At 58.7% G+C, this 22,607-nt stretch overlaps 12 protein-coding genes across 12 annotated transcripts; 7 read left to right on the top strand and 5 right to left on the bottom strand.

The window, feature by feature from the left end:
* The first annotated feature begins 16 nt into the window (after positions 1–16).
* B0H64DRAFT_390228 (uncharacterized protein) lies at positions 17–2,066 on the top strand. Its single transcript, XM_062803391.1, has 3 exons — positions 17–370; positions 425–1,513; positions 1,566–2,066. Exons 1-3 carry the CDS (start codon positions 273–275, stop codon positions 1,657–1,659), a joined length of 1,281 nt encoding a protein of 426 aa, XP_062660269.1. The 5' UTR covers positions 17–272; the 3' UTR covers positions 1,660–2,066.
* A 169-nt stretch (positions 2,067–2,235) lies between these two features.
* On the top strand, positions 2,236–5,020 carry B0H64DRAFT_456332 (uncharacterized protein; the record flags this gene model as incomplete). Its single annotated transcript, XM_062807339.1, has 2 exons — positions 2,236–3,335; positions 3,453–5,020. 2 exons carry the CDS (start codon positions 2,236–2,238, stop codon positions 4,846–4,848), a joined length of 2,496 nt encoding a protein of 831 aa, XP_062660268.1. The 3' UTR covers positions 4,849–5,020.
* B0H64DRAFT_390224 (acyl-CoA N-acyltransferase) lies at positions 4,697–6,082 on the bottom strand. The gene is made up of 2 exons (XM_062803390.1): positions 5,577–6,082; positions 4,697–5,473 (listed from the first exon to the last, which is right to left on the bottom strand). The coding sequence occupies exons 1-2, from the start codon at positions 5,887–5,889 to the stop codon at positions 5,070–5,072; spliced, it is 717 nt and encodes a 238-aa protein (XP_062660267.1). The 5' UTR covers positions 5,890–6,082; the 3' UTR covers positions 4,697–5,069.
* Positions 6,083–6,178: 96 nt separating this feature from the next.
* On the top strand, positions 6,179–7,602 carry B0H64DRAFT_423170 (uncharacterized protein). Its single transcript, XM_062805599.1, has 2 exons — positions 6,179–6,476; positions 6,537–7,602. Exons 1-2 carry the CDS (start codon positions 6,425–6,427, stop codon positions 7,328–7,330), a joined length of 846 nt encoding a protein of 281 aa, XP_062660266.1. The 5' UTR covers positions 6,179–6,424; the 3' UTR covers positions 7,331–7,602.
* Positions 7,603–7,609: 7 nt separating this feature from the next.
* On the top strand, positions 7,610–8,849 carry B0H64DRAFT_456322 (uncharacterized protein). Its single transcript, XM_062807338.1, has one exon. It carries the CDS (start codon positions 7,886–7,888, stop codon positions 8,561–8,563), a length of 678 nt encoding a protein of 225 aa, XP_062660265.1. The 5' UTR covers positions 7,610–7,885; the 3' UTR covers positions 8,564–8,849.
* B0H64DRAFT_372188 (NADH-ubiquinone oxidoreductase) lies at positions 8,796–9,605 on the bottom strand (the record flags this gene model as incomplete). The annotated part of the gene is made up of 3 exons (XM_062802212.1): positions 8,796–8,808; positions 8,882–9,393; positions 9,549–9,605. 3 exons carry the CDS (start codon positions 9,603–9,605, stop codon positions 8,796–8,798), a joined length of 582 nt encoding a protein of 193 aa, XP_062660264.1.
* A 534-nt stretch (positions 9,606–10,139) lies between these two features.
* Positions 10,140–11,119, top strand: B0H64DRAFT_390219 (uncharacterized protein). The gene has a single exon (XM_062803389.1). It carries the CDS (start codon positions 10,619–10,621, stop codon positions 11,045–11,047), a length of 429 nt encoding a protein of 142 aa, XP_062660263.1. The 5' UTR covers positions 10,140–10,618; the 3' UTR covers positions 11,048–11,119.
* A 17-nt stretch (positions 11,120–11,136) lies between these two features.
* On the bottom strand, positions 11,137–12,287 carry B0H64DRAFT_108436 (uncharacterized protein). Its single transcript, XM_062797759.1, has 3 exons — positions 12,234–12,287; positions 12,125–12,164; positions 11,137–11,974 (listed from the first exon to the last, which is right to left on the bottom strand). Exons 2-3 carry the CDS (start codon positions 12,127–12,129, stop codon positions 11,227–11,229), a joined length of 753 nt encoding a protein of 250 aa, XP_062660262.1. The 5' UTR covers positions 12,130–12,164; positions 12,234–12,287; the 3' UTR covers positions 11,137–11,226.
* A 976-nt stretch (positions 12,288–13,263) lies between these two features.
* Positions 13,264–14,968, bottom strand: B0H64DRAFT_108415 (mitochondrial carrier domain-containing protein). Its single transcript, XM_062797758.1, has 2 exons — positions 14,210–14,968; positions 13,264–14,152 (listed from the first exon to the last, which is right to left on the bottom strand). The coding sequence occupies exons 1-2, from the start codon at positions 14,718–14,720 to the stop codon at positions 13,356–13,358; spliced, it is 1,308 nt and encodes a 435-aa protein (XP_062660261.1). The 5' UTR covers positions 14,721–14,968; the 3' UTR covers positions 13,264–13,355.
* An 856-nt stretch (positions 14,969–15,824) lies between these two features.
* B0H64DRAFT_390214 (cytochrome b-c1 complex subunit 7) lies at positions 15,825–16,923 on the top strand. Its single transcript, XM_062803388.1, has 2 exons — positions 15,825–16,068; positions 16,242–16,923. The coding sequence occupies exons 1-2, from the start codon at positions 15,950–15,952 to the stop codon at positions 16,498–16,500; spliced, it is 378 nt and encodes a 125-aa protein (XP_062660260.1). The 5' UTR covers positions 15,825–15,949; the 3' UTR covers positions 16,501–16,923.
* A 373-nt stretch (positions 16,924–17,296) lies between these two features.
* B0H64DRAFT_108333 (Anp1-domain-containing protein) lies at positions 17,297–19,253 on the bottom strand. Its single transcript, XM_062797757.1, has 6 exons — positions 18,986–19,253; positions 18,275–18,903; positions 18,171–18,218; positions 18,037–18,117; positions 17,844–17,978; positions 17,297–17,792 (listed from the first exon to the last, which is right to left on the bottom strand). Exons 1-6 carry the CDS (start codon positions 19,156–19,158, stop codon positions 17,644–17,646), a joined length of 1,215 nt encoding a protein of 404 aa, XP_062660259.1. The 5' UTR covers positions 19,159–19,253; the 3' UTR covers positions 17,297–17,643.
* A 1,696-nt stretch (positions 19,254–20,949) lies between these two features.
* Positions 20,950–22,146, top strand: B0H64DRAFT_320381 (DNA glycosylase; the record flags this gene model as incomplete). Its single annotated transcript, XM_062800463.1, has 1 exon — positions 20,950–22,146. One exon carries the CDS (start codon positions 20,950–20,952, stop codon positions 22,144–22,146), a length of 1,197 nt encoding a protein of 398 aa, XP_062660258.1.
* Positions 22,147–22,607: the final 461 nt, after the last annotated feature.

Genomic DNA, 22,607 nt, shown 5'->3' with positions numbered 1-22,607 from the left:
TAATTTTCTCGACACGGGAGCTTGAGCATGTCATTGACTCACATTCCATCCCTTCAAGATCCTTTTTTGAGCCAACCTACCACAAACTGCCCGATTTTGGACCACATCCTACCCCCACTATCACCGAGGATTCTCTACAGCATAGAAAATCCTGGACCCGATCCGCGACCTAGATCGCCTATTATCCGTGTTTCCACTCCCAACGCGGGGTCCTTGGAACGCCGAGCTGCCGACAGTTCTGCCCCGCGATCCATCACCAAACAGACAAAGCCATGGCTCCCTCACAAGCGGCCCATGTGCCCACGCTGGACAACTTAATAAAGTCGTTTAACAACCAAACCCTCGAGGCGTCGATTGAATCCCTGATTTTGTAAGCTCGGCTTTTGGCACTACACTGTGCCCAGCAACTAACGTTAAACCACAGTCTCCTGAAGAGGCGCCAGGTCAAGGGCGACGAATGCGCCAAAGCAACCGCACACATCCTCCGACAGGTTGTCGCCAAATCCAAGTGGAACGATGTCGACCAGCTTCTGTCTAGGGTCCAGAGCGCTGGGTCGAGGCTGGCTCGGGCTGCCCCGATAGAGCCTGTCATCGGAAATGTGGTGCGACGTGTCTTGGGCTTGATCCGTGACGAGGCGACCGAGGACAGGAACGCCGACGATTTGGCTAGCGAGGCCGCTTCCGACATCCAGAGCTTGACTCCGAGCACCAACCCGAACGCTCATCCCCCACAGCGGCCCGCCCACGTCCCGGTGCGCCCTTCTCCTTCCGTCATCTCGACAGGCCTGCAGGTCTCCAAGTCCATGTTCAACCTCCTCTCCGTTGCGAACCCCGGCGACTCGCCAATAACAGGGGCATCGACCCCAATGTCACAGGCTCAGCCAGCCAGTGTGCATGCTCTGCGTTCCGAAGTCATGGACGGAATCGAGGAGATCTTGGACGAAATCAACCAGGCCGACGACCAGATTGCAGGGTTCTCGGATATCCAGATCCATCCTGGTGACTACGTGCTGGCCTACCAGCCATCAAGGACCGTCGAGAGGTTCCTTATCAAAGCTGCATCAAAACGGCGTTTTACTGTTATTATCGCCAGCCATGCGTTTTCCGACGGGGCCTCCGAGCCTCCCTACGCCATGCTACGGAAGAAGCTCAACGCGGCTGGAGTAAACACAATCAACCTGGCGAGCAACGGCCTGATGGCGTATATCCCCAGGGTCAACAAGGTCATCTTCAGCGCAAAGGCCGTATACCAGAACGGAGGTCTGCTGGTGGACAGCGGTTCCTGCATTGCTGCCCAGGCAGCGCACGAATACCTCAAGCCTGTCATCGTTCTCTGCCCCGTCTACAAATTCTGCCCCGAGGATCCATCAGACGAGGTGTCGAGGGGCGAGCTAGGCAACCCGTCCAGCTATGTGAGCTACGCAAATGGCCCAGCGGTAGACGCGCTCGAAGTGGAGAATACTGTCACAGACTACATCCCGCCAGAGCTTATTGATGTCTACCTCACCAATCTGTAAGTTTCCCTTCGGGTTTGGCCACTTGTTGATATGGCTGACGTTTGCCAGGGGCCCTCAAACGCGGCATCATCTTGCGAGCATCCTCGCAGACCACTATAAGACGGAGGATATTGGCTTCTCTTTGCAACTTGGCGAGCCATGAGGCTAGCCGGTATTGGCACATTCGAGCCGAGGCCGCCAAGGACGCGACAGCTCTTTCGTGGCCCTAGAAATGCATCGAGATTTGGCATCTGACGACTTACCCGAATGGTCCCCCTGGAACTAACAGCATGCTGGGGAGGTGCATCATTCCCATACCACCCGGCCGCGTAAGCCGGGTGCGGATTGCGTGGGACAAAGCTGCGGGGAACAAGGGGAGAACCCCAACAGCGGGGCGATGTCAGCCAAGACCTCCCACCTCAAAGGCCCAATCGTCGGGTCTTGGCGAATGAGAGGTCGGACTTCTGACGTGGGGCTGATTAGTGAAGCGTTCCTGAGCTTACGCCTCGCCCGAAGCTGAGGGCGCCAGTGACTCTTTTGCGCATCCAATAAACCATATCACCCCACCTATTCCTTCTTTCCATCGCGCCTCTTTGTGTGCAAGTGTCGTGATCCCCAAAGAATTTGACATTTAATCAGCGGGACTCCATCCAAGTGGCAAGCCGGCGACATTCTTCAATCCTGAACCCTTGCTCATCACAAGCTTGGCCCTCTTACACACCAGCATACTCGCTCCATCATGCCCTCGCACCCGGAGGACATCCCTCCCCCGCCTTACACTGAGACAGACATCTTCTCGAGCTCGGGGCGAGACGCGCACCTCGCTGACGACACCTCGCGGTCCACTACATCCACTAACGGGGATGTCATTTATACCCCGCCACTCACACCTCGGAGTTCGTACCAGTCCAACTTCGCTGGTGAACTCGACCATGGAGCAAGCTCGGCTGCCGCTGCCTACTTTGAGACACGCCCGCCTCCCCTGCTGAGCAGCCAACCACACATCGTACACTCAGTCACTGTCCTCGCGGGATCTACCCCGGACAATCTGCCCTATCCGAGCGAGCTCGGGGCCCGGGACGTCCGGCTCGAAGACTGGCTGACCTTCACCAACTACCTGCTACCAAACCACTCAGCAACCACCAACGATCAAATCATCGACCGCAAGCTGCGGGCCGAAGCCATGACGGCCACCAACACCAACCCCGGCAACAACAACGACGACGCCCGCTCGCAGTCCTCGGGCCGGAGCCACGCCGAAGCCCACCTCAACCGCATCCGCTCCCCCGTCGACGCCGACACGGCCGAGCACCGCGAGAACGTCGAGTCCACCGTCCGCGAGTGGAACGATGGCTTCTTCGGCCCCCGCCGCGTCACCATCCGCGTCGACCTCGAGCCCCTCCCATCCTCCTCCCACAACGACCACGGCGACAACCGCGGCATGACCGAACTGCCCCCGCAACCCATCCCCGAAGAAAAGGGCCACCACCAACCCATCCCCGGCGCCTGGGACACCTCCTTCGACCAACCCAACCCAGATAGCAACCCATCCGCAGCACCACCAACCGACCCAGCCCCCCGGCGCGGCCTGACAGGCCTCTTCGCCGCGCGCGCGGACGCCATCGCCGCCGCCAGGAACGGAGCCGGAGCCGGACCCGGCCATGGATCTGGCGGACCGGGTGCCGGCCGCGGTGGCGGGTTCCGTTTCGCGGGCATCAACGTGCAGAACGACCGCGTCAGCATCGGGAATACCTTTGTTGCCGACGGCCGGACGGGCTCGTTGCGTATCGGCGGGATTGTGGCGGATGGGAATGGGATTAGGATTAATGGCCAGCCGATGTTTGGCGCGGCTGGGGGGCAGCAGCAAGCACAGAGTGGGGGGGAGAGGGGAAGGGGGGGGCATGGGCGTGGGCATGGGAATTGGGGGCCGCCTGGGTGGGGGATGGGCGGGCCTAGGGGGGTTGGCGGGTGGGGGGCTTGGGGTGGTGGTGCTGGTGGTGGTGGTGGTCCGGGGGGGTGTGGACCCGATGGTAGGGGTGGTAGTCCGTGGGGGATGCGTGGTGGTGCTGGTGGTGGTGGTGGTTGTGGGAGGGGTGGTCCACGGGGGAGGATGGGGTGGTGGGACGCTGGACCGGGTGCGGGGGGTGGTGAGGGAGAGCAGGTGCGTGGACGGGGTGAGCATCGGGACTCTGGTGAGGGACATCAGTCGCGGGCGAACTCTGCGTCGAGTGCGTCATCGAGGTCGTCGTCTGCCCATTCCGAGTCGTCGGTTGGGTCGCTGCCGGACTATGATGACTTGAAGGATTCGCAGCTGCCGGTCGCGAAGCAGTACCTCCAGGAGTCGCTGCACCGTCCGGACGAGAAGATCACCAAGGAGAAGGTCAAGCACATCAAGGAGCAGATCAAAGCGGCAAAGAAGCCTTCCGGCCCGGCCCCGGTGATCCTTGACAAGACGGCGCTGAGGCGCGAGGTCAAGGACCTCCTCCGCGACTGGAAGCAGCTCAAGAGGCAGCAGAAGCGGGACCGCAAGCAGCTCCAGCGCGAACGGAAGCATCGTCGCCGGCAGGAGAAGCGCGAACAACGCCATACCAAGCGCGAGCTGAAACGCGCCGCCAAAGAGATGAAGCGGGACATGCGGCGCGGCCCCTTCGGGATTCCCCCTGTGCCTCACGGCCCTCACACAGCCCACGCACCCCACGCAGCTCACGCCGCTCACATAGCCCACGCAGCCCAGACGGCAGCTCACACAGTTAGCGCCGCTGCCACAGCTCACGCAGCCCACACGTCCCACGCAGGCCGCATGCCTCCCATGCCTCCCATGCCTCACATGCCACCCATGCCCCCGATGCCTCCCATGCCACCCATGCCCCACCACCCACATCACACACCACCACCACCGCCACCACCACCACCCGGGTTCGACCACCACTCCTTCAACCCCTGGGCCAGGCCAGACACCACCACCAACACCACCACCGCCCGAGCACCCGGCGCCTGGCCGGCAGACGACAACCAAAGCACGGGCGTGCAAGACGAAGGCGTCGCGGGTGGCTACGCGGCGTCGCAGGCGAAATACCAGGCCGCGTGGGAGATGGAGGCCAAGGTGGCGGCCAAGGAGGCCGAGCTGTTGAAGCTGCATGAGCGGATCGCGGAGGATCATTTTGGGGATGGTGGGAGTGGGAGTGGTAACGGTGGGGGGGAGAAGGGGATGGGGAAGATGGAGACGGAGGCGTTGGCGGTGGAGAGGGAGATTGACGAGCTGGCGAGGGTGATGGAGAGGTTGAGGACGGAGGCGGACGAGGAGTTTGCGAGGGAGTTGGCTGAGGAGGAGGAGAGGGCTGTTAGGCGGTAGGTGGATGGATGGGGGTTTGATCGGAGGTTTGAGGGGTTGTATACCGAGAATACATATGTATAGCGTGCGTTAGTCGACTAGCGTAATCCCGTCTCATTTCGAGTTTACTTATAACAAAAACACCTTGCTATGCGCCCTACATTGATGGCGGCCTGGTCTCCTATAGCCCGAAATATGCCAACAACAAACCGACTTTTATTTCCTCAACGCCGTGCAACCATCTAGTGTTTACTCTCGTCCTTCTCTATCAGCTCGCCTACACCAAGGCCCCGCCCAACCTTGACTTTGATCTTCTGGTCGGCCTTACTCCCCTTGGCCGGGTCCCTTCCCACATCGCCCACGGCCTCACCCTCGTCCACATCCTCGCCCTCGCCCTCCTCCCCCTCCTTGAGAGCCTTCTTCTTCTTGTCCTTGCCCTCGTCCTCCTCCTCGCGGAGCTGCTCGCGGATGAAGTCGAGCTCCAGCTTCATGCAGAAAGCGTCCTCGCCGTCGGCGTAGTATTTGCTCTCCGTCTTTTCCGTCTTGAACCCGAGCGTGTCGCGGTACAGGTGGATGGCGGCCTTGTTGGACACGCGCACGTGCAGGGACACGTAGTGCCCGCCGAAGGTCTCGACCATGGCTTGTTCTGTTGTCCGCCCCCCCCCTCGTGCATTAGCATCCAACCGGACAGAAGAAGAAAGCACCAAAGCAAGGTAACACAGCAGGGGAGAGAGCGGGGGGTTTCTTACGGCTCTGGCGCATCAGCTTCTCGGCGATGCCCAGGCGGCGGTGGGTGCGCATCACGGACAGCGACGTGATGTGGCCGTGCTGCACGCCGTCGGCCGGCTCCTCCTCCATCTTGGCGAGCACATAGCCGACGATCTTGGGGTAGTCGTAGGGGGTCTTGGGCGGGCGCGACACGTCGACGGCGACGTACGACAGCTGCGGCCACGAGAGGGCGTGGTACAGGTAGTACTTGAGGAAGTAGTTCTCGGGCAGGTTCTCGAGGTTGGCGTGCTGGATCAGCGGGATGTCGGACGACCGGAGGAGGCGGATATCCATCGTGTCGGAATTCGAGCGGAGAGAAGGACGAGGAGGGGGTCGGGGGTTCGGGGGCCGGTGGTCGGTGGTCGATGGAGACAAGGCTGTGATGCTGCGTCCCTGCGGTGCTGCGTGCTGAGGTTCGGGTTGAATGCTGAGGGCCGAGCTGCTGTGGGGACGCGTGAAATTCAACGGGCTGGCTGGTGGGGGTCCCTGTATCTTAGCCGCGCAAATGGCGGGGCAGCTCGCCGCCGTCTTAACCGACATCACCGGGAGGTGCGGGGCATTCTTCTTTTTCCCCAACTCGCACGATGAGGAGGCCACTTACACCGGCGGGGCTACTGTGTCCACCTGTTATATTGTGCATATTGTATAATTAGGGACCTCCGTTTCAATTTGACATGCTATTAACTCTGCCTGTTCCTGTGTCTTGACCATACGCTCCTCCATTTCTCACCGTGCTAGGTCGTCTCGTTCCTTCTAGTAGACTCGACCTCGAAATTGAAAGCCAACGGGAACAATAGGAACAATAGGGACAGTAGGATATACTAGCACAATGGCGAGATCTCTGGAAGGAAAGCTCGGTATTGTGACCGGTGGATCTCGAGGTTGGTTTCCCTCCCCATCTACATCTACGAGACTAAACCTGACTAACTAAACCACACCAGGCATCGGTGCCGCCATCGCCGAGAACCTCGCCTCGAAGGGCTGCAATGTGGTGATCAACTACACCTCGGCCTCCTCGACCGAGCTCGCAGCCTCCCTCGCCGCCCAGCTCTCCTCAGCCCACAACGTCCGCGTGGTACCCGTCCAAGCCGACGTCGGCACGCCCGCAGGTGCCGCCACCCTCATCTCGGCGGCGAAGGAGAGCTTCGCCGGCGCCGACTCCCGCTTCCAGATCGACATCCTCATCAACAACGCCGGCATCGCCATCAACGGCACCATCTCGCAGGTGAAGGTGGAGGACTTCGAGGCGAGCTACCGGGTCAACGTGCTGGGCCCGCTGCTGGTGGTGCAGGCGGCGCAGCCGTACCTGCCGACGGACCGGTCGGGCCGCATCATCAACCTCAGCTCGGTGTCGTCGTCGACCGGGTTCGTGACGCAGTCGGTCTACGGCGGCACCAAGGCGGCGGTCGAGGCCATGACGCGCTCGTGGGCGCGCGAGCTGGCCGCCAACGCCACCGTCAACTCGGTCAACCCGGGCCCCGTCGAGGGCCCCATGTACGCGGCCAACCCGCCCGAGTTCATGGAGGGCATCGCCGGCTGGGTGCTGCACACGCCGCTGATGAAGGCGCGGGAGGGCATTGACAGCCCCGAGGTGGTCAAGGACGCGAAGGAGAGCGGCGGCCGGCCTGCTTACACCAAGGAGGTGGCCGGTATCGTGGGCATGCTGTGCGGTGAGGAGGCCGGGTGGTGTACCGGGCAGGTGGTGAGCGCCAATGGCGGGATGATTATGCAGTAGACGGGATATTCATAGAGTACCTTACCTAGATTAGAAGGACTGGGTTTTTCTCTTGCTAGTTTCATAGAGCGCCGCTTAGCCGGGCTTCTCTCAGTCGGACAACCCTTGCTGGGCAACGGTTGCCATTAGAAATCCGACTTGTCAAACCACCGTTCATCCCAATGCCTCGCTACTGTACTTCGGTACCTAGCCCTGCCACTACCGAACGCGTGGAGGAGAGCCCGCCTGTTCCGCCATCGCCGGGGTGCGGGGATCCTGAATTTTAGCCCCGCGTTGCAGCGCCGACCCCGCTATAGTCGGGCAATCTTCAACGCGCGTTCACCCCGCGGTCCCTCACCGTGCTGACCATACATTCACCGCTTAGCATTACCGCTCACTTAACTCTTACCATCTCACACACTCTCTCGCTCTCTCACTACCACTATCTCAAACCCACCCACTCACCCACTGAAAAAGAAACCCTTAAAAGAAGCAGAACAACCACCACCACCACACACACACACGCACACACACACACACACACACACACGCACACACACACGCACAAAACTCACCATGACAACCACCGCCCAGCAACCCTTAGGGTCGGACGACCCCTTCGACACCCTCCTCACCCTCGAAGACCAGTTCTACACCGAAGGGTACGACCAGGGCATGGCCGACGGCCTGGTGGCGGGGCGGGCCGAGGGCCGGCAGCTAGGGCTGGAGCGCGGGTTCGTCAAGTTCGCCGAGAGCGGCCGGCTGCAGGGGCGGGCGATCGTGTGGGCGAGTCGGGCGGGGATGGGGATGGGGCGGGAGGGGGGGAAGGGGCAAGCAAAGGGTGGTGTTGGTGTTGCTGGGGAAGGGGGGGATTTGGGGGTGGGGTTGGGGTCGGGTTCTGGGTTGAGGGAAGGAGGGGAAGGGGAAGGGGACGGGCAAGGGCGAGAGGATGGTGTTCAACACAATGGGGACGCCACAGAGGTCGCTCGCGTGCTCCCTCCGTTACCGGACAACCCCCGCCTGGCGAAGCACATCACCACGCTGTATGCGCTGGCCGAGACGGAGAGCCTGTCGACCGAGAACAACGACGAGGCGGTCGACGACTTTGACGATAGGCTACGGCGGGCACAGGGGCGGTTCAAGGTCATCGAGCGGATGGTGGGGGAGGGGGACAGCGGGAGACCGAAGGGGGACGGGCAGGGGGACGATCCTGGGGCTGGGCCTGGCAAGCGGGAGGGGGTGCCGGATGTTTGAGGGGGGTCGGCGAGCGGTGTTTGTAAGTGTCTGGGTTGGTTATATATGTCAGGATGTAGCTTCAAGACAACACTGGAGCAGGGCTTCCAATCGGCTCGAGTTGGAGTAATCAGGCACAAATAGCACCATAAAACAACGGCACATCAACTCCAATGCACGTCTCTATTCTACCCCTGCCGCGTTATATACAACCCTCTACCACCCCCCCGCCATCTTCACTCTCGCCCAACCCTCATACGAACGACCTGCACGGGTAGCTGTCTCTCGTTAGCCTCACATGTCACTCACTCAGCCACGACCAACGAGGCGGAAACTCACGTATCGGGGTACGACTGCTCCGTCTCCAGGTTGAACTTGTGCACATCCCACTCCCCCGACGCAAGGCTCTGGCCGCTCGGCAGCGGCGGCAGGCCGCCCGTCAGCTCGAGCACGCGCTTGGCCGCCTCGACGCCGCTGCTCTCCAGGTAGCCAGCGACACCGGTCTCCTTGCCGGACGCCTCGGCGGCGACGAGGGCCTTGTCGCCGGCCTCGCCGACGAGGTCGACGCGGGGCGCGGCGGCGCTGCCGACGGTGAGCAGGGCGACCTGCTGGGCCTGGCCGACGACGCTGGGGCGCGGGTAGGCGCGGCGGGCGTCGCGCTTCCAGTACGGGTTGTCGGCGATGTCGCCCGCGGGCAGCGTCACCGGGTCGTCGTACTGCTTCGGGTCGTTGCTGCCCGGCGCCGGGAACCGGTTGTACGGGTTCAGCGGCACGCCGTTGGACCGGTTCGGGTCGATGGCCGTCGCCCGCCGGATGCGCTCCCAGATGCCGGTCGATTGGACGGTGTATTTCTGGGAGGAGGGGTTAGAGGTGTTAGAACACCATGACCAACTTCGAGAGAGATAGGTGGGATTCTCGGAATGGGAATCGCTCGGGGGGTATGGCGAGGGATAACTATCGCTTCCGTGGTTTTTGCCGGTTGGTTGGCTGGGGCTGGTGAACTCACCTTTGTGATGCTGACGGCGGTTTCGCCGGCAACCTTAGCTGCCGCTTTGGACGCCATGGTGGCAGCAGTAGCGAATGTCCGGACGAGATTCAAGGTCGAGTTGCTCGATCCGCTTGTCAATGTGAGCGAGGCCCGGGCGTTGGTGGGACTTGGCTTCAAAGCTCCCAGGGCCTCAAGGGCCGATGTTCAGCCGCCGGCTGATGAACGCATTGGCCACTCGGATGAAGAAGCAGCGGCCCAGACCAAACCGGGGTGGCATGGACCACATCCCCTGGAGAAGACGGAAGCTCTTTTTTGTTCTTTCCGAAGAAGAGAAACCGGTCTGACAATGACCGAAATTACACCATCTCACATGACTGCAGACTCTTCATTTCATTCAACGATGGCTTGGTTGCCGGGCTGCGGAAGACGATCGAGGTGGAACTGACTAACTACGGAGTACACAGTACCTACTGTGTAGGTAGTTATGTAGTGACACAGTCCTTTGCACCGCTCAACGCGCAACGGATGGATGGAAACTTGATAATGGATGGTGGAGCGGAGGGAGGGAAGGCTTGTTTGCCTTGGGTTTTAACTCGCCGTCTGCGGTTGCGACCAAAATCCCCCAACTCCCGCACCTCCCGCCTCCTCCATTTTGTTTGGGGATACACAACTGCGGGCGAGGCTGCCGGGCTGCCCCAGGTCACCCGTATCTGGCAGGCCCTGTTACGGCAACTTCCCAGGTTCCCACGGACCCTTTTTTGGCTCCTGCTGCTTGTGCTCTGCCGCAGCGGAGCTCCATCGCAACCGAACCCCCCCTCCCCTGGCCTGGCCTCCTCTGGGGCCGTCCCCTTCTCTGATTGGTCAGCGCCTGCGCAACCAGCTCAACGTCCTGTTTACCACCCCAAGCTCCCGACTTCATCTTTTTCCATCTCTCTTTTCATTCTTGCCGTCAGCTTTCCACTTTCATCATATCGTGGTCGCAACATATTGGCGACCCTCTTCCCGCAGTATTTCATCATCCATTGAGCACCCTCTTTCCCTCCTGTAAGCTGTAAGCCGCTGCGCGCGTAAGCTCTTCATCGCCCATCATGCCCATGGAACTGCGCAAGCGCAAGGAGGCTCCCGCGCCTCCTCCGGCCCCGGCGCGCAAGAAGACCACCAAGACGGCAAAGACGGCCAACACGGCCACCAAGGTTAAGGAAGCCGTCAAAGAAAAGGTCGCCGCCGTCGTTGCCAGCACCAATGGCTCTTCCGACTCTGCCAAGCCTGCCGTCGGCGACACCATCAACCTTGACAGCTTCGGCGGCGAGATCGAGACCAACGAGGGCACCAAGACCACCCTCAAGGCGCTGGTCGATGAGAGCAAGGCCGGTGTGGCCATCTTCACCTACCCCAAGGCCTCCACTCCAGGCTGTAAGCCAACCCATCCCCCATCCCCAGAATATGGCATCCCCCCCCTTCCCACTCTCCCCAAACACCCCTATAGTCATACACATTCCCCCGTAAAACCACAATAAACAATCCAAAAAAAACACCCAACCTAACCCACCCCCCCCCTTTCACTAGGCACCAAACAAGCGTGCCTCTTCCGCGACGCCTACGCCGAGCTGAGCACGGCCTCGGGGCTCGCGCTGTACGGCCTCTCGGCCGACTCGCCCAAGGCCAACACCACCTTCCGCACCAAGCAGCGCCTGCCCTACCCGCTGCTGTGCGACCCGGGCGCGACGCTGATCGCCGCCGTCGGCCTGCAGAAGGCGCCCCGCGGCACCGCCCGCGGCGTCTTTGTCGTGGATAAGGCGGGGAAGGTGCTTGCCGCGCAGACGGGCGGGCCGGATAAGACGGTGGATGTGGTGAGGGAGGTGGTGGAGGGTGTGGTGGGGGAGGATGGTGGTGCTGGTGGTGAGGGGAAGGAGGGGGATGGTGTGTCGAAGGCTGAGGTGGAGGGGGAGACGAAGTCGGAGTTGGAGGCGAAGGAGGCGAATGGGAATGGTGAGGCTAAGGGTGAGGAGAAGGAGGACGAGAAGGAGAATGGGAAGGACGAGGCGGAGGAGGAGGCGGAGGAGGAGGCTAATGGGGAGGGAGATAAGAAGGAGGAGTAAAACGAGGGGGGGGGGGAGGGGGTGACGGTGAAAGGATACCTAGGCAACGAGGGTGCGCACTTGGGATTTCCTTGCTCAGATGGTTGTTTTCTGTGCTCTCTGTTGGATGGTTTGGGTCGAAAAATGGCAACTAGGCAATGTCTGTATATAATATCTCTTTGAAGTTTCCTTTTTTTCTGATAGCAATGGGAACTGGGTATCTTTCTGCCTTTGACTGAACACCCTCGAGACATCTCGACCTCTCCCATCGTGTGAAGAACCCGGTTTGTATCCATCGCGTTACCGGCGCCTCTCATCGTCATGTTGTTGCTGTGGTGGGTGCTGGTGCTGGTGATGGTGATCTCTCTGTGTCCGGTATATCAGAATACCATCAGAGCCAGCAAGCCAATAAATAAATAATAAAAGAGAAATAAATAAATAACGGAGAACAACAATATGCGACACAACAAACAGCGAAGCTGTCCATTCCAGCAAACAGCAAAACAACCGACTCACCGCATTTCGCCTTGCCGCGCGAATTGACGACCGCGTGTAGCTAGAGCCAATCAATCAGCAAACTTCTCATAATATCCAGATTCGCCCCAAGGGAGAGCATTCTTCTTACAAAAACAACAGACCAGCCATGGTGAAGGCGGCCACCGGCGCCATGATCGTCTACATGAAGTCAGTGTTGTGCATGTGCAGAATCGGTGGGATTGGATAATTGGAGGTAAATACCTTGGGATTAATGTTACGCGACATGTCTCATTCTTTGCCGGTTGGTAGGCGCCAACTCAGTATATAGTGGTTGGCGCAATTTTAAGTGAGGTGAGGTCCTGGTGTTTGGGTTCGGAATTGGTGTTGGCCAAAAGCTTTTCAGGGGTTTCGGGAGAGGGCCCGGTAAACTGGAGGCTTCGAAACACTCAACTTGCAACACAAAGAGACGTTCAACTCGATTTTTACCATGCCAGTGTTGTGTTTAACTGTTTAATTAAGGATTGACAAATAAATCATTTGCCAATGATTAAGTAGGGCAATACTGTCAGGTACATCCACACTCACATTTGCAATACACTACAGACTGGTGAATATATCTCATAATCCCCTCCCCTCCCCTCCGGTCTATATATGCATATATGTACAAGTACACTACCCAGAGCAAAGCCATCCCAAGCCCTTTCCACCCTACCAGCCCCAAGGGTATGTGGTATGTATGCATGCCCCCCAACACAGCACAGCACAGCACACCATGGTGCGGTGTTGTGCTGTGTGTACAAACACAAAGCAAAAGCCCAAAATGAAAGCGCTCCCTTGAAAGGAATCAGCCGCCCGGTTCCCAGTGCCCCTTAATCGGAGATGCCTGTCCGTATGTCTGTCTGCCTGCCCGCTCAGAAAAAAAGGTGGAAGAAAAAAGAAAGAGGCCACTTCCTGTGGTGAATAAGAGAACGAATACCGCTTGCTGCTTGCTGAATTGGTTGCTAAAGACAACTGTCCGCCCGCCCTGGTCTATTGTTGCATCGCACTTCTGAATAGGGGTATCGTATCGTGTCAAGAGAACTGTCATTCCCGACCGTTGTCGTCGAGACGGGGAATGGTGAATGGATGGAGATAGGAGGGTTGGGCCATTGCACGAGAGTGTGCTGAGGGTGACGCCCAGGAGGAACGGTAAAAGTCGATAAGGTGATTCGCATCGACGTCTTTAGAAGAAAGGTGGCTGTTCAGAATTTGAAGAGTGTCCCTTCCCAGCTCATGCTCCGGGAAACCCCCCCTTCAGCAACTCAAGCTTCTCCCTCCCGTCCAGTCGCACATGGTTGAGGCGGCGCATCACGTACTCATACGTGAGCATGGTGACGGTAGCAGCCGGCACAGCACGCATCATGTTGGTACCCAGCCCAGCGTAGAATGCCCGCCAACCCTCCTCTCGGAGCATTGTCCGGACCGTCGAGACGATGCCCCTGTACTTGGGCCCGGCCTGTGGTTGCTGGGATGCTCCATTAACGCCCGGCTGCACGCCTCCCATGCCCTCCATGTATTCGTGTCCTGGGATTGGCCGCCGTTGGGTTTGCAACCTTGTGCGGATGACCTCGTGTGGATATGTAGCGCTGCTGGCGAGGATCTTGGACATGATCGAGGCCGAGAGGATGCCGAACCAGTGCGCCTTGTCGTCTTCGCCTGCGACGGGCGCTGCGCCCATGCCCCGGCCGGTGAACTTCACCTTGAGGTACTCGTATGCAGGAAACTGGACGGCGACGTGGGTGAGCCCGAGAAGAGCCGGCGTAAGGCCAGAGTAAAACGATAGGATGCCCTCGGTCGTGTACATCTTCCGGGCGGCATCCAATGTCGACCTGTAGTGCCATGGCTGATGTAGTGTCGGTCGTGATGTCGGCGTATTGGCTCCTTTGGGGAAGAGCGAGAACTGTGTCCTGTCGTGGCCGCCCGATTGTGACATCAAACGGGTCTTGATAACCCAGATTGGGTTCGTGACTATGGTGCTGCTGCCCCCAGCCACGATGGACGACCAGAAGTTGACGACAAAGCTGTTTTCTGCAGAACCCAGTTAGCACCAGGACCGATGTTTCCACCCACGGGCAAGGAACCTACTGTGATAGTCGCCCAAAAAGAGCTTCGTCTTGTTGTAGACGGTGAACCATACCGCCCATGTCGGTAGATATCCCATTATGATGGGGCCCAGCCCTCTGTACAAGCCCCTGAGTCCTTCCTGGTTCCATATCACACTTGCTGTCCCGAATAAGCCCTTGTAGATCCTGGGGTGCCCTGACCCGTGTGTTGAAAACCCGCCCTGTGCCTGCAACTTGGTCTTGATGACGTCGAGCGGGCAGGTGACGATCCCTGATGTGAAGCCGCCGATTGCGCCCGACAACGCATTGAACTGGGAATCCGAGGCGTTGACAGCCCATCGCTCCTTGAGGGTGAGCTGAACTGGGCCCGGCATCGCTTCACCAGCTGCTAAGCCTGCCAGACCTGTCCCCTCCGGTGATGAATCCGCCGCCCTAGACTGCGATACCTGGGAGCCAGGCAGTGCTACCCCATATTCTGCCCCCGATGTAGGCGCAGATTGTCCGTCGGGAGATAGGTGTTCGTTGTGAGACATGCCGCCCTGGAGAAGCGGCAGGATCGCAGTCGTCGGTGGGTGGTTTGCAAACGCTCCTTCGATTTCGGTTTTTTTTGGTAAGGGTCGGGGGGGGGTTCAACGGGGTACGGAGTAGGCGTCTCGGTTTAGTGCACAAGCCGAGGTGATATCATTGAGCGGCTGTGACCAGTGTGACGGGATTCTTTGCCTGCGATTCCCTCTAATGCCGATGTGCGGGGAAGGCGCCCGCGCAGGCAGGGGATCGTGACTTCTAGCGATTGTCACTTCTCATGGACTCAGGTGCGGGGTGCACGGGGTGGTTTATGGGATATCCAAGTTCGGCTTGGAAGATCTGGGCGAGCGAGTGCGCCCGATTGCTGGGAAACTGGGTTGAGAGTTTCGGAGGGCAATGGGTGGGACTTTGAAAGGGAAATGCGCTTGGCGGGTGCGGGTGGACCGGGGGGATGGATTGCACAATCGGACGCTGCGGAAAGCCGGTGAGCGCCGATGATGGGGGATGGGCGGACTATCCCCGGCTCGAGGATTGAGTTGTTCGCTGGAGTTGGCGGTCTGCCAACAATGGGTCTCGCTATTGGGTCTCGTTTATGGTCCGATTCGGAGGTTGATTCATTCGTGTCATGCAACAATTGCGCTGCGCAGTGAGCACGAGGGCAGTTGATGGTTGGGAAGTCGGGATACCGAGGTGCTGCGGCGGGCCGTTCGGGCTGCAGTGTCTGAAACAGGAATGCGAATCTTTTGGAGTGTAAGAGCGTGGATGCAACCGTCTTTCGCTCCGCAATGCGCTACGTCAACCACCTTCTCGAGGTATTCTTAGAATCATTGGGTGAAATTGCCTGTCAGTGCTGTTCCGTGTACAAGTAACTTAAATTGCAAACTTGAAGCATGCGGCGCTTTAAGCTTGTAGACCCACGTGAGCAGTGCTTTTTGATGTGAACGTTATCAACAAAAAGAGCGAGAATTCTTGTTCCCGCTGACCCATTACCTCATCGCGTTGAGTGGGTGTTGGGATTTGGGGTTGTCACGTTGTGTATGTAAGATACGTAAGCTCCCTTACGTTACACCAAGAGTTCCGGCGTATTGTTACCATCCCGAAGATTCAGGCACCAAACCAGGCAGGAACGGTAATTCCCGGGAACAGCTTCGAAGCGCAGGTCCACGGGTCTGATTTCGCGGCAATTTGAATTCGAGAAGCTCAACACGCCCCCCGCGAACAACCCACAACCGCCGCCATGTCTGTCGCGCCGTCCTTGTACAATGCCATCTCCAAGCGGCCTTGGCTTGCGAACATGCTCAAGCCGCTCGCCGGCTGGTACTCCAACGCCGCTGGCTACCGTCAAATGGGTCTGAGGTGCGTTGGACAGCCCGTTGCCATTCTTTGCTCGCCCACCACCACTCTCCCCCCACACACCACATCACACCACCACACACCACATCACACCACACCAATTGCTCTCCCCTCAACCTTACATTGGCAGCCACAGGCCAAACAACCTAACTAACCCCCCTCCCCCAACCAAACAGGGCCGACGACCTGCTCGTCGAAGAGGACGAGGCCGTGCTCAAGGCGCTGGGCCGGCTGTCGCCCAAGGAGAGCTACGACCGCATCTACCGGATCCGGCGGGCGACGCAGCTCAGCCTGCAGCAGAAGATCCTGCCCAAGCACGAGTGGACCAAGCCCGAGGAGGACGTCCCCTACCTGTCGCCCATCCTCGAACAGGTCTACGCCGAGTCCAAGGAGAAGCACGCCCTCGACACCCTGACCGTTCTCAAGAAGCACTAGAGGCAAGGTGGGGGTGGGTAGCGATGGTTGGTGGGAACGGGAGGAGGTCGTGAGATGGCGAGGTGCGCGCTTGGGTTGGGGAGTGAGGTTCGGTCGGATGAGAACTGTACTTTAGGGGAGGGGGGGTCATGCCGCGAAGGGCGCTACGGGAGGCCCCGGTGAGGGAAAAATAGAGCTGCCGCCGTTATTCGAGAGGACGAGCTGGCATGTATGTGTATAACCTCTGGTTTGACCCGTCAATCAGACTCGCCCACCCAATTCACTTTGTGCTCTCACCATTTGGCTGGAAGAGGATTGACTCGACGAGCCCATATCGCCGCTTCAACACAAAGCTTCTGGCTGAGTTCAAGCTCGAGTATTTGTGACATGTAAAACCCCGCCGTATTTACGGCGTGTTCTGGTTTTGCTCTTCACATATTTTTTCTCTCTAACACTCAGCCGGGGCCTACTAGATATAAAGTCACAATAATATGATTACCCTACTCTTCCGGCCGCCAGCCAAAATAGTTGTTTGTATTGCAAGAACCCCATTCACGCCAAAGAAAACTGCGCCGACGAGGAGAGAGGTGATCGACCCCAAAAGACTCAACCAAGCGCAGTGAGACAGACTCCTAACCTCATCCAACCATCCATCCGTAACAGCAGCAAGCTGCTGCCCCAGTGACCGCCTAAAAACAGCTACCGCCAATTTTCCTACGTTTGTATGTAGCATTGAACTTTCCAAATTCAAACCCCTATCATGCGCAAGCCTGCCCAACACCCATACTACCCAGCAGTTGCATTAATGAGGCACCGCCTCGGTTCCCGTTCTGAAGTGCCCGCGACACGGTTAAGAAGATGAAAATGAAGCCAACCCGGAGGAGACCTCGAGAGGTCGGCTCGGTGTTGTCGAGTGTTATGCCACATCATGCTCGTCACTTCGAAGGAGAATGAAACAGAGCGAAGAAGATGCAAACAGTGAAGAGAATAAACAAAATCACGTCTTAACCGCCTAACGCCTGACCCCCCAAGTTGGTGAGGTTCTGTTTCGAGATGCGTCATGGGCTGTCGTACAATAAACCAGGGAAATATCGCTTCCTCTGGGGACCGACATCACGGCGGGTTGGTTTCCGTGGGCCGGGTCGGCGAAGGAGTGTGGTCGGCCTATACGTTTCCGCCCTTCTCATCGGTGTCGATATGCCAGACGACGTAGTTGGGCAGGCCGTAAACGCCATACCCAGCGCGCTTGGCCATCTTCGCAAAGCCTTCTGTTTCGGCCTGGTTCTCGAAAGCGTAGCACGGAAAGTTGATCCCTGTATCGTGTCAGCACAGTGGTGACCGCCTTGAAAACATTCAACACGTACCTGATCTGTGCACGTCGGCCTTGACGATGATGTTGACGCCGCCGACGCCGTCCAACTCAATCTCCTGGTCCTTGTTGTCCCGCCAGTCGCCCATCCTGGCCATGTACGTCCTCCCGGTGTCGAACTCTTTGTAGCCTGAAGCAAGGTTAGTTTACTTGGCCCGTGGAGCGGCGCACTTATCGTAGACACGTACCCTCAACAAGGATAACATCCTTTTCCAGGCTCGCAGCTAGCTTGCGAGCCTTGTCGGACTCGACCCACGAGTTGTAGTCGACTGCACCAATGGTTAGCTGAAGGTCGAGCACGGAACATAAATGCTGAACCCACATCTGCCTTCAATGTCGCGGCCGTCCTGATAGCGGTGGAACCAGATATCTGCATGTGGTCAGTCCATATGTCAAACAAAGCCTTTGACGGTTGTGTGTCCATACTGGGAACGAGAACATCCCGGTCATGGGCAATGAAGTCCTCGATGATCTTCTCGGGGCTGTCGACAATATCCGCATCTCTCCAATACACCCACGAATGCTCAGGCTTGAGCGCCGTGGAGAGGAGGTAGTTTCGGGCCTTGCCCAAGGCTTTGCGCCGTGGCGCTTGGGCCTTGAAGCCGTGGCGGTCCTCAACATCCTGGCTCAGCGTGAAGCCAAAATCCTTTTGTACCACCATTGCGCTCCTGAATGGGACGCTGTCTGGGCGCTTCTGGATCCGGTCGAGCTCCGCGGCGAGCACGGCCAGAGTGTCGTCGGTGGTATCGCTGACGAGGAAAGCGAGGTCGATGAGGTGGTGGGGGTAGCTCAGCTTGGCGACAAGTTCAAAGTATTTAGAGAGGTACCGAGAGGCATCCTTGAGCGGCGTGAGGATGAGGACTCGCTCGTTGTTTTGCACGGCCTTTGTCGTGGACTTGATGGGGTTCAGGTCGACATGCTGGATGGTGGACGAGTTGATCTCGAGCGGGGCATGGTGGTTGAAGATGACGGGGGTACTGAGGTGGGCGGTCCACGACGCCTGTTCGTTCGGCGTCATCTCCATGGGTGGTTTTGAAGGTCCCCAGCAGTAGAACCTGTTGAGTGGGGTGGGGTGTTAGTGATATGCCATGGGAAACCGGCACCTGGGGAGGGTATTGGGGACCGGGGAGGTCGGACCTTTGCATATCAGGCGCAGAGCTTCTGATGCCTCGCCATAGCAAGACTATTATGCCGGCGAGGGCGACGAGAAGCAGGAACCGCGACCTGGTGAACAGCACCCATATCGCCCTCGTTGGTGGTAGACTTGATCTCGCAGCTTTCCAGCTGACGCCGCCCTTAGGAAGCAGCATTATTAACGCTTATAGTCGCCCTCAGCGACAGCAAGGGCATTAATGGCTCGGCTGGTCGGTTTCAGGGCCGCCGTTGCCGTGTGTCCCCTTGGTGTTGTCTCACGACACGAACCAATCCAACCTAGATTCGAGAAGAGGACCGCGGGGGTTATCGCAGCTCAGAAGGTGGCCAGATTTAGTGCGACACTAGTTAGGCGACGAATGGCATGGAAGGCCTCGAGTGCGAAGTATTCGATGCGATGCGACGTCCAAACTGCCAAAGTATCGTCTTTCGTTTCGCCGGGCGCGAGACTGAGGTGTCGTGGCGGCTTGGGTTCGTCTGCGTTCGTTGAAGCCGCATGCGTAAGCCCGGCTGCCGTGAAGAGTCGTCGAGGGAATGTTGCGCGAACTGGTTCCAGGCCTTGTCGACAGGAACCATCCAATGCCCGCACCCGCCTGTCTCGGTAGGGGAAGCGCCGGGATTAGGGGCCTTTGGTCCACTTTTGGTCTGGGCCAAGCCACTTCCGCCATCCATCCATTGCAGAATCTCTGGCCCCCAGGTGACAGTTTTGCCTCGACCTCGCGAACAGAGCGGTCTTTTTTGAAGATTGGAGACAGTGCCTTCAATCGACGAAGGTCCCGTGTTAATTAATCTGTACACAAGCCAGTGGGTTTTGGTAATGATAAGTAGTTTTTTTCTTCTTCTTTACATGCGTTAAGCCTGGAGTCTGATCCTTAAGCTCCACGAACCCTTTCCACCCCGCAGTTCAGTCAAGTCCCCTCCGCCGCGCCGTGGGAGCGACCTGACTCTGGCGGCAAAGATTGCGGGAGCAGTAACGGGGCCAAGCCGCTATCTCGTTCGATACGAGCTTCCTCCCGCTTTTTTGATGGTATTCTGAGATCTTGAGCATCTCGAGCATCTCAAAGAAGCTCCTAGACTCGAGTCCCGCCCGTCTCTGCGAGCCTGCAAGGATGGCTCAAACAATTCGCGGGCCCGAGATTTCCTTCCAAGCATCCGTCGATCACTTGGTCTGCACTGCCATCTTCCTGCATCAGCACCAAGTGTAGGCTACAGGCTATTTCGAGACCGTTGCTTCGGAAATAGTTGTTAATTTCATGTCCCTCATCAGCATCAGAGCAGACCTAGAATCTTATCGAAACCACGATTCCCACCATCGAGGTCTGGACCCTCGCATTTGAAGTCTTGGTGGACCCGAATGAACGCGCTCAGGCACGAACCTTCTTGGCTTCCAGGCAATTGTTTCCAGAAGCCCGCCTTGGCATGAGACACACCGGGGCTCCCGTCCCGCATCCGGAGGAGCAGCACGCAACCCCAATTGCGGTTTGGCGGCCCCGGGTGCCACGTGAGCAGGCGCGGGGAACGTGATGACATCTCGAAGGGCGCGCGTCTCACGGCAGCAGTGGAAGGATAAAGGGAACTCTCCGAAGATTAGGTAAGATAGGGAGGGTCTTCTCTCCGGTTTATTGCGACGGAAACAAAAACAAAAACAAAAACATTACCGCGCCCACACACTGGACACTCACTCACATCTTCACCTCATTGATTGTCATCGCCCTTGAATAACCAAGTTCGGACTTGCCTCGTAACCCCGCCATTACTCCCTCGGACGTTCGTTTTAGGCCCTCATCTCCCAATCAAGAAGTCTGACTTTCGACCTCCCAACTTGCCTCAAGATCCTGCAGTTACCATTCCTGCGTTTTCCTTTCGAGCGAGAAACCGAGAACAAGCTCTTGGTTCTCACAACTCGAAACTAGTCCACGGACTCGGATTTTTGAACACAGACCGGAAATATGGCATCACGGAGATCGGCTCGGCTAGCTTCTCTGGTCACGAATGCTGCGATCGTTGAGCCGGCGTCTCCACCAGCACCTTCAGTGGCATCAAGAAAGCGAAAAGCGGCCACACAAGCCCCGGCAACTGGGGAGACCGAAAAGGCGCCGTCAACACCACGAAAGCGGCGAACTAAAGGGACGGATGACGTGCCCGAAACGCCCACACCTGCCGAAGTTAAGCTTATCACGGAGGGTGCGCACACAGCAAAGCCCAGACCTGCCGCGGTCTCCCGTCTAGCGGATCCGAACCGTACCAACGCGGTCCTCCGTTCTCCCAAGACATCACGCATCATTGCGTCAACCGCAGTCGAGCCTATACCCTCCAAGCTCCGCGATGTCATCAAGTCTACAGTACCGGCGACGAGCGCCACCACTACAACAACCAGCCTCCTCGAAGAAGCCTGCGCGCACCTGATCAAGGTCGACGCGCGCATGAAACCGCTCATCGACGCCCACCACTGCCGCATCTTCTCGCCCGAGGGTCTCGCCGAGCAGGTCGACCCCTTCGAGGCCCTCTGTAGTAGTATTATCTCGCAGCAAGTGAGCGGCGCGGCCGCCAAAACCATCAAAGGTCGCTTCATCGCCCTCTTTGACCCCACTAGCAACAGCAGCAGTAGCAGCACCACTACCACCACCACCCCCTCCTCGGAACCCGCCGCCACGGCCGACGACGTCTCCGCCAGCACCCCCCCCTTCCCACGCCCGGATGCCGTCGCGGCCACCGCTCTCGAAACCCTCCGCACGGCAGGCCTCTCCCAGCGCAAAGCCGAATACATCCAAGGCCTGGCAACCCAGTTCGCAGCCGGCGAGCTAACGGGACAGCTGCTCGCGGACGCGCCGTACGAGGACGTGCTGGCGCGGCTGACGGCGGTGCGGGGGCTGGGGCGGTGGTCGGTCGAGATGTTTGCGTGCTTCGCGCTCAAGCGGCTGGACGTGTTCTCGACGGGCGACCTGGGCGTGCAGCGCGGGATGGCGGCGTTTGTGGGGCGGGACGTGGCCCGGCTGAAGGCTAAAGGGGGCAAGTGGAAGTATATGGGCGAGCGGGAGATGGAGGAGGTTGCGGAGCGGTTTCGCCCGTATAGGAGCCTGTTCATGTGGTATATGTGGCGCGTGTTGGAGACGGATGTGAGTACCATGGAGTCGTGGGGCTGGTGAGGCGGGGTGGCGATGGGAAGCGGAAGGTCCCGTGGGTATGGTTTCGTGTACCCTTATTGATTGGGGGGCACGGTGGCCTCCAGGAGTCTCCCTTGTGGGACGTTCCCGGCGTGTTTTGTCATACCGCTCAGCTTATCAGGCTTTGCCTGTGAGACCTCACCGGGCTTCTTCACACAATAGGCGTCGTGTCGGGGTGGGAACAGGTGGTGGCACCAGAAAACAAGCTTCCGTCAATGCATCGTGAATGCCGTTGCCAGAGTTCCCTGCCGATCTTCCACGGCGCTCGTTGGCCTGGCAGGGGCTTTTCCCAGTTTGAATTCCTGCTGAGCGCCGCGCTACGTTTCAGAGGGGATGATCGGTCGCTCGCAGTCTTTCGGTCTTTCGGCCACGCAACTCATCGGTGGTTGGTCGGGCCAGCGCGTTGCCCGGAGCATTTGCTTGATAGGACGGCGGCCTCCCGA

Source organism: Chaetomium fimeti (assembly GCF_033439085.1).
Source record: "Chaetomium fimeti strain CBS 168.71 chromosome Unknown B0H64scaffold_3, whole genome shotgun sequence".
Taxonomy (NCBI): Eukaryota; Fungi; Ascomycota; class Sordariomycetes; order Sordariales; family Chaetomiaceae; genus Chaetomium; species Chaetomium fimeti.
The sequence above is the reverse complement of the archived record's forward strand: the minus strand, read 5'-3'. Positions and strand labels throughout refer to the sequence as shown.

Excerpts from the sequence above, each read along its gene's own strand:
- B0H64DRAFT_390228 (XM_062803391.1), top strand. The coding sequence starts at position 273 with ATGGCTCCCTCACAAGCGGCCCATGTGCCCACGCTGGACAACTTAATA. Across the intron at positions 371-424 it reads TCGATTGAATCCCTGATTTT|TCTCCTGAAGAGGCGCCAGG; the intron begins GTAAGCTCGGCT and ends GTTAAACCACAG. Across the intron at positions 1,514-1,565 it reads GATGTCTACCTCACCAATCT|GGGCCCTCAAACGCGGCATC; the intron begins GTAAGTTTCCCT and ends GACGTTTGCCAG.
- B0H64DRAFT_390224 (XM_062803390.1), bottom strand. The coding sequence starts at position 5,889 with ATGGATATCCGCCTCCTCCGGTCGTCCGACATCCCGCTGATCCAGCAC. Across the intron at positions 5,474-5,576 it reads GAAGCTGATGCGCCAGAGCC|AACAAGCCATGGTCGAGACC; the intron begins GTAAGAAACCCC and ends GGCGGACAACAG.
- B0H64DRAFT_423170 (XM_062805599.1), top strand. The coding sequence starts at position 6,425 with ATGGCGAGATCTCTGGAAGGAAAGCTCGGTATTGTGACCGGTGGATCT. Across the intron at positions 6,477-6,536 it reads TGTGACCGGTGGATCTCGAG|GCATCGGTGCCGCCATCGCC; the intron begins GTTGGTTTCCCT and ends AAACCACACCAG.
- B0H64DRAFT_456322 (XM_062807338.1), top strand. The coding sequence starts at position 7,886 with ATGACAACCACCGCCCAGCAACCCTTAGGGTCGGACGACCCCTTCGAC.
- B0H64DRAFT_390219 (XM_062803389.1), top strand. The coding sequence starts at position 10,619 with ATGCCCATGGAACTGCGCAAGCGCAAGGAGGCTCCCGCGCCTCCTCCG.
- B0H64DRAFT_108415 (XM_062797758.1), bottom strand. The coding sequence starts at position 14,720 with ATGTCTCACAACGAACACCTATCTCCCGACGGACAATCTGCGCCTACA. Across the intron at positions 14,153-14,209 it reads CTTTTTGGGCGACTATCACA|AAAACAGCTTTGTCGTCAAC; the intron begins GTAGGTTCCTTG and ends TGGGTTCTGCAG.
- B0H64DRAFT_390214 (XM_062803388.1), top strand. The coding sequence starts at position 15,950 with ATGTCTGTCGCGCCGTCCTTGTACAATGCCATCTCCAAGCGGCCTTGG. Across the intron at positions 16,069-16,241 it reads TACCGTCAAATGGGTCTGAG|GGCCGACGACCTGCTCGTCG; the intron begins GTGCGTTGGACA and ends CCAACCAAACAG.
- B0H64DRAFT_108333 (XM_062797757.1), bottom strand. The coding sequence starts at position 19,158 with ATGCTGCTTCCTAAGGGCGGCGTCAGCTGGAAAGCTGCGAGATCAAGT. Across the intron at positions 18,118-18,170 it reads CCGCGACATTGAAGGCAGAT|TCGACTACAACTCGTGGGTC; the intron begins GTGGGTTCAGCA and ends CCATTGGTGCAG. Across the intron at positions 17,979-18,036 it reads GGATGTTATCCTTGTTGAGG|GCTACAAAGAGTTCGACACC; the intron begins GTACGTGTCTAC and ends ACCTTGCTTCAG.